Genomic DNA, 6243 nt, shown 5'->3' with positions numbered 1-6243 from the left:
GAGGAGGGTGGGGGAAGGTAGCAAAGAGTACAATAGGTGTATGGGGGTGGGGATGGAGGTCATAGGTCAGAGAGGAGGGTGGGGGAAGGTAGCAAAGAGTACAATGGGTGAATGGGGGTGGGGATATTTAATGCCTCATTTGAACTGACGTCCTCAGTTTCAGTAGCAATGACTATGTATAAATCAAAAGCAACATATGCAGCCACTGAAAATATGAAATAAAACTGAAAATGCCAAAAACATACTAGTGACCTGAACCAGTAATTCTCTTACTCGTCCAGGGATGCTGGACATTTGGAGCATTTTGTGCTTTAACTTCATTCCTAATATTAATTTATGGCTATTTCAAACATGCTCAATAACTGGACAGAGTTAACAAAAAAAACACTGGTTACAGAAAGAACATCTCCTTATTAAAAAACAATCTTATAGACCACAACTTTCCAGCGAGTTGGAGTATAAGAGTAGGGAAGTCTTACTGCAACAATGTACAGTGTACAAGGTGCTGGTGAGACCATGTTTGGAATACCATGGGCTGTTTTAGTTCCCTTACTTAAGGACAGATATCATTTCAATGGAGGCAGTTCAGAGAAGATTCACAAGGATGATCTCCAACATGGAGGAATTATCTTATAAGCAAGGGTCAGACAGATTAGGGCTATATTCACTGGAGTTTAATACAATGAGAGGTGGTTTCATTGAAACATATAGGAATCGTGGGCGGCACGGTGGCACAGTGGATAGCACTGCTGCCTCGCAGCGCCAGAGACCCGGGTTCAATTCCCACCTCAGGCGACTGACTGTGTGGAGTTTGCACGTTCTCCCCGTGTCTGCGTGGGTTTCCTCCGGGTGCTCCGGTTTCCTCCCACAATCCAAAGATGTGCAGGTCAGGTGAATTGGCCATGCTAAATTGCCTGTAGTGTTAGGTAAGGGGCAAATGTAGGTGTATGGGTGGCAGGTCGGTGTGGACTTGTTGGGCCAAAGGGCCTGTTTCCACACTGTAATGTAATGTAATCTAATCTAATCTTAAGAGACTCGACACGGTAAATGGTGAGGATGTTTCCAGTCATGGGAGAGTCTAGGGCATAGCGTCAAAATAAAGGGATGCCAATTTAAGGCTAAGAAGAGGAGGAATTTCTTCTCTCAGAGGGTTGTGAGTCTTTGGAACTCCTTGCCACAGAGAGCTGGAGGGGCAGAGTCCTTGTGCATATTTAAGACTGAGTTAGAGAGATTCTTGATCAGTCGGGGAATCAAGGGTTACAGGAAAAGGGCAGGAACGTGGATGTTGGAGCAACCATGATCCGAGTGAATGTGTAGCAGGCTTGAGGGGCTGAATAGCCTTCTCCTGTCCTTTTTTTTTAAATGGTCTTCATATGGTTCTATAAATGAATTTCATAAACATTAGCCCATCTGGTCACAAGTATAACAGTCTATTCAGTAAACATTACATTAAATATGATGGCATATCTTTTAATGGCATCATCACATAATTTCATTATGTGCTAATCTGTAAACAAGTTTATTGATTCTGGCAATGCACGTTAATTGTCTCTGACCTAATAATGTCATAAGCCTAGGATTAGTTCAGTCAATGCATCACCATAGTCTGTAAACTCTAATTGGTCAATTGAATCATTTTTAATTATAATTTGAGATTTACAAGATAATCTGAAAACATATCAAATGGCCACTAAATATGGCACTTACTCAATAGACTGACACCAATTTCATAATGAACACCTTGTTTGCAATGAATATCTAAAAGTTGACTGGCATGTCCTTTATCCTCACATCATTGTGAAAAATTGTCAATAAAAATGAATTTTGATTTGACTTAGCATTAGCAACACAAGTATTGTCTAGCTTCAATTGCCTTTCAAGGGGGGAGGTGTATTTTTTTGTCCACAATGAACATGCAGTGCATCCAATGTTAATAACAGACTGGCTTACAACTTATTACCATGATAATTACAGATAGGGCACTAAAGACTCAGAATACAAATGGTATAATCGTTATGGAATGGAGACTCACAGGCCGGAGAAATGCCAATAATCAATCATGGCGCTGTATCACGTTAGTTGATCTTGGTTAGACAGGTATACTAGCACTATAGTTGATCTCAGTATTCTCATGTAGTGGAAAACAGGAATAAAAAGATGCAACTGGCTAGAATTTCCAATCTTGATTATTGCATTACATACTGCCAGATATTCTTCAAAGTTAAACCAACAAGCAAAGAAATGGTGTCAAATCTGATGCCTTTGCAGTTGAATAGCCTTCTGACACACACTTCCTAGATTCACCACGAGAGTGTAAATCAGAATAAATCACCATAAAGCACTTGCAGGAGCTGAGCATTTTTAGGATAGGTAGCTGGAAAATTGGAGTAGGCGTTTGATTTTTGCAGAGGTGCAATGAGAAAATTTGCAGGCCTTCCAGCTATAGTACTGTTAGCCTGGAGGCTGCATAAAGTCCCTCAGACTGTACCCGACATTGTGGATATCAAGAGAAGTGAAATCATATTAAGTGAAATCATTTTAAGAAGTTGAATTTTATTGCACTTTTAATATTCAATTCAAATTATTTTCTGATGTACCTTTTTTAGAAATTTTATGAATAAAATGTAATTTTGGAAATAGAATTCTTTGACAGGTCATGGTAGCAACAAGGGCCCTTCCCGTTAAGTTCTTCTTGAATACCTGGAGTCTCATCCCCTCTCTACATTACCCTCGAGCCAGCCACGGACAGAACTTCATCCACCTCCGTTTGAATTGTGCTTTTTCAAATCAGGTCTGGAAGAGAATGTGATGGCTTTTAAAGTTAAATATCCCACAACACCAGATTAGTCCAACAGGTTTAATTGGAAGCATAGCTTTCGGAGCGTCACTTCTTCACCAGGTGGTTGTGGAGTACACAATTGTAAGACGCAGAATTTATAGAGAAAGTTTACAGTGTGATGTAACTGAAATTATATATTGAAAAAGACCTGGATTGTTTGCTAAGTCCCTCATCTTTTAGAATGACCAAGTTGGCGCTATACAACTGAAACCAACATGGTCATTCTAAAAGATGAGAGACTTAACAAACAATCCAGGTCTTTTTCAATATATAATTTCAGTTACATCACACTGTAAGCTTTTTCTATAAATTCTGTGCCTTACAATCTTATTCTCCACAACCACCTGATGAAGGAGCAGTGCTCTGAAAGCTAGTGCTTCCAAATAAACCTGTTGGACTATAACCTGGTGTTGTGTGATTTTTTAACTTTGTACACCCCAGTCCAACACCGGCATCTCCAAATCATGATGGTTTTTGTTGCAATCCTAGCAGTTTCTGGGATTCAGGGCCCTGCGCAGTACAAACCACTCTCAGGAACAAATATTCTTTGGTCTGCCCAAAACCTGTTAGTACTCCACTGAAAAGAGCTCTTGACAACTCCGTGATGCAGACTTGCACATTCCCAGGTCCAAGATTACTTGAAGCAGCAATTGCACAGGCTCAATGGGGAAAATCCATTTAATAAGGACCATTTTCCATAGTTTAACAAGGGAGTGGATATTGTGTAAAAGACCACTTGGGCTGAGTCTATGACATGGAATTTGTATTGTAAATATAAAATACAACTGTGCGTATAATGAGTCACCTCAGGGTATTTCACACCATTTTGAAAATAAATCAATCTCAATTGCACTTTATGTATAGTCAACTTGAATGTTTATGAATAATGTACATTTTTGGAAATCGAAATTGTTTGACTTGAACTGAGTCCTGAAAATATACCCTGTAAATGGGTCTGTAATGCTGCAATAATGTATTGAAATAAACTGATCTGTTTTAAACTGTATATATTGTTAAATCTCAACTGTGGCATGATGCACATTGACAAATTCTATGAATAAAGTACAATTTTGGAGAAGAAAATGATAAATATTAATCTGAAGGCTCTCTCTTTTAATCTATCAGCCCCGTCGTCAGAAGTTTGCTGAGCTCGGCTCCCAGTGAGACAAGGAAAAGCAGAATTCTCAATGAACCATCTCAGCTGGTGCAGTATTTGAACCCACAGCATCAACATTATTAAGCACCATGCTCTAACAAATTGAACTAGCTGGTCCAACTTCATGATACATAGCATACAACGCAAATGGAATAGATCAGTGAATTTTTCACTCAACTTTGCATAGCCAAGTGACAAGCAACACTGACCTTTCAACAGTGGGGTAAACAAGTCTGGAGGTCAGTCAATCTACAAATAACACCAGGTTATAGTCCCACAGGTTTATTTGGAAGTACAAGCTGTCGGTAGCTACCTGACGAAGGAACAGCGTTCCAAAATCTTGTACTTCCAAATAAACCTGTGAGACTATAAGCTATTTTGTAATTTTTAACTTTGTCCACCCCTTCTCAACACTGGCACCTCCACATTAAATCTACAAAATAAGTCAGGTTTTATATTAGATAGGTCAAACACACATGGTGAAGTCAGAAAATTAAAACTGTCCAAAATTATCCCTTGGCTTAAGTGGGTACTGCTGATGCTGGAGATTAGAGTGGTGCTGGAAAAGCACAGCAGATCAGGCAGCATCTGAGCAGCAGGAAAATTGACGTTTCATGCAAAAGCCTTTCATCAGGAGTGAGGCCTTTTTCCTGATGATTGGCCTCACTCCTGATGAAGGGCTTTTGCCCGAAATGTCAATTTTCCTGCTCCTCAGATGCTGCCTGACCTGATGTGCTTTTCCAGCATCACTCTAATCTTGACCAAAATTACCCCTTGCCAGCCAGCGTAAAAAAGTCATTGGAGAGAGTGGTAATTTAATCTGAGGGTCACCATGCCCCAGGCAAGGAGATAGAGAATCCTTCATGGTAACCTTAGCAAGTGAACCAACACTACTGGGCATCACACACTGTATCGCAAACCAATCTCCGTGCCAATCGAGCTAACTGGCAACACACCACATCAAACATGCTCACATCAGCCCACAGTTCCAAAAGCCATGAATGTTAAGATTACAAAATGAAAGGAACATTTGTTTAAAAATCAGCATTTCTTTAAACTTTCCCTGACGGCAAGGAAAAGGCCTGTGACCCTTATTGAGCAGATTGGGATGGTTCCCTGGTGCCAATCTGTGTGTGGAGCTGGTACAATGAGTTAGAGAGGGAGATGAGATAACAGCAAGGACGGTTCTATGCAGCTCCAAATAGTGCGGGAGGGTGGGGACGGGTGAGGGGTCTGCCTTAAGTTGATGTCCACCATCAGGACGCGGGACGGCAGAGAGGGACACCCTCTGAGCGAGATGCTGGTACATTTGCAAACCATTGCGGCTCCCGGTGCAAGGTAGAGGAGAGAATGCATTCCCAGAGAGAGAAATAATAAAAGCGAAGGTTCAGAAAGACGAGGGACTTTGCTGAGGCGTCGAAGATTTTAGGGAGAAGGGGGTGGTGGAGATTTTCCTACCGGTGTTCAGAGCCGACAAGGAGCTGCTGTTGTCCCACGTTCGCATCCAGGGGTTGGAGTTGGAGCCGGCGCTATCGCTGAGGGATGGGCTGTTATCTCCAGCAGTGCTCTCCATCGCCGTCCCCTGGCTCCCACACTGACTCAGAGAGAGAGAGAGAGACTGTGAGCAGAGGTTAGATCCCGCCCGGTGTCGCCGTCACGGTGAACGGGGATGAACAGACACAGGCGTTAGCCATATTACTGGCTGTGATGATGTTGTTGTTGTCGGGCGGGGACTCCGGAGCCCGGGGGGGAGGGGAGAGAGGGATTGACCGGGCAGCACTCACACTCCCAGAGCCTGGCTCAGGGCAACACACACTCCCAGAGCCTGGCTCAGGGCAGCAGACACACACACACACACTCCCAGAGCCTGGCTCAGGGCAACACACACACTCCCAGAGCCTGGCTCAGACACAGAGCCACGCTCAGGGCAGCACACACACACACACAAACACAGAGCCTGGTTCAGGGCAGCACAGACACACACTCCCAGAACCTGGCTCAGGGCAACACACACTCCCAGAGCCTGGCTCAGGGCAGCACATACACACACACAAACACAGAGCCTGGTTCAGGGCAGCACAGACACACACTCCCAGAACCTGGCTCAGGGCAGCACACACACACACTCCCAGAGTCTGGCTCAGGGCAACACACACACTCCCAGAGCCTGGCTCAGGGCAGCACACACACACACAGATCCTGGCTCAGGGCAGCACACACACACACAGAGCCTGGCTCAGGGCAGCAC

The 6243-nt window shown here is 43.4% G+C and overlaps 1 protein-coding gene across 2 annotated transcripts in view; it reads right to left on the bottom strand.

Moving 5' to 3' along the window:
• LOC122550137 overlaps positions 1-5862 on the bottom strand; it is an 81445-nt gene extending 75583 nt beyond the window's left edge. Inside the window, exon 1 of one of the 2 annotated variants that reach the window (XM_043690777.1) lies at positions 5454-5862. In XM_043690777.1, the coding sequence (XP_043546712.1) occupies positions 5454-5568 (115 nt within the window). In that variant the 5' untranslated portion in view covers positions 5569-5862. The remainder of the gene's footprint in view (positions 1-5453) is intronic. The other variant, XM_043690776.1, reaches the window with a different exon arrangement.
• Between the last annotated feature and the right edge of the window lie 381 nt (positions 5863-6243).

Source organism: Chiloscyllium plagiosum, chromosome 5, assembly GCF_004010195.1.
Source record: "Chiloscyllium plagiosum isolate BGI_BamShark_2017 chromosome 5, ASM401019v2, whole genome shotgun sequence".
Lineage (NCBI taxonomy): Eukaryota > Metazoa > Chordata > Chondrichthyes > Orectolobiformes > Hemiscylliidae > Chiloscyllium > Chiloscyllium plagiosum.
The sequence above is the reverse complement of the archived record's forward strand: the minus strand, read 5'-3'. Positions and strand labels throughout refer to the sequence as shown.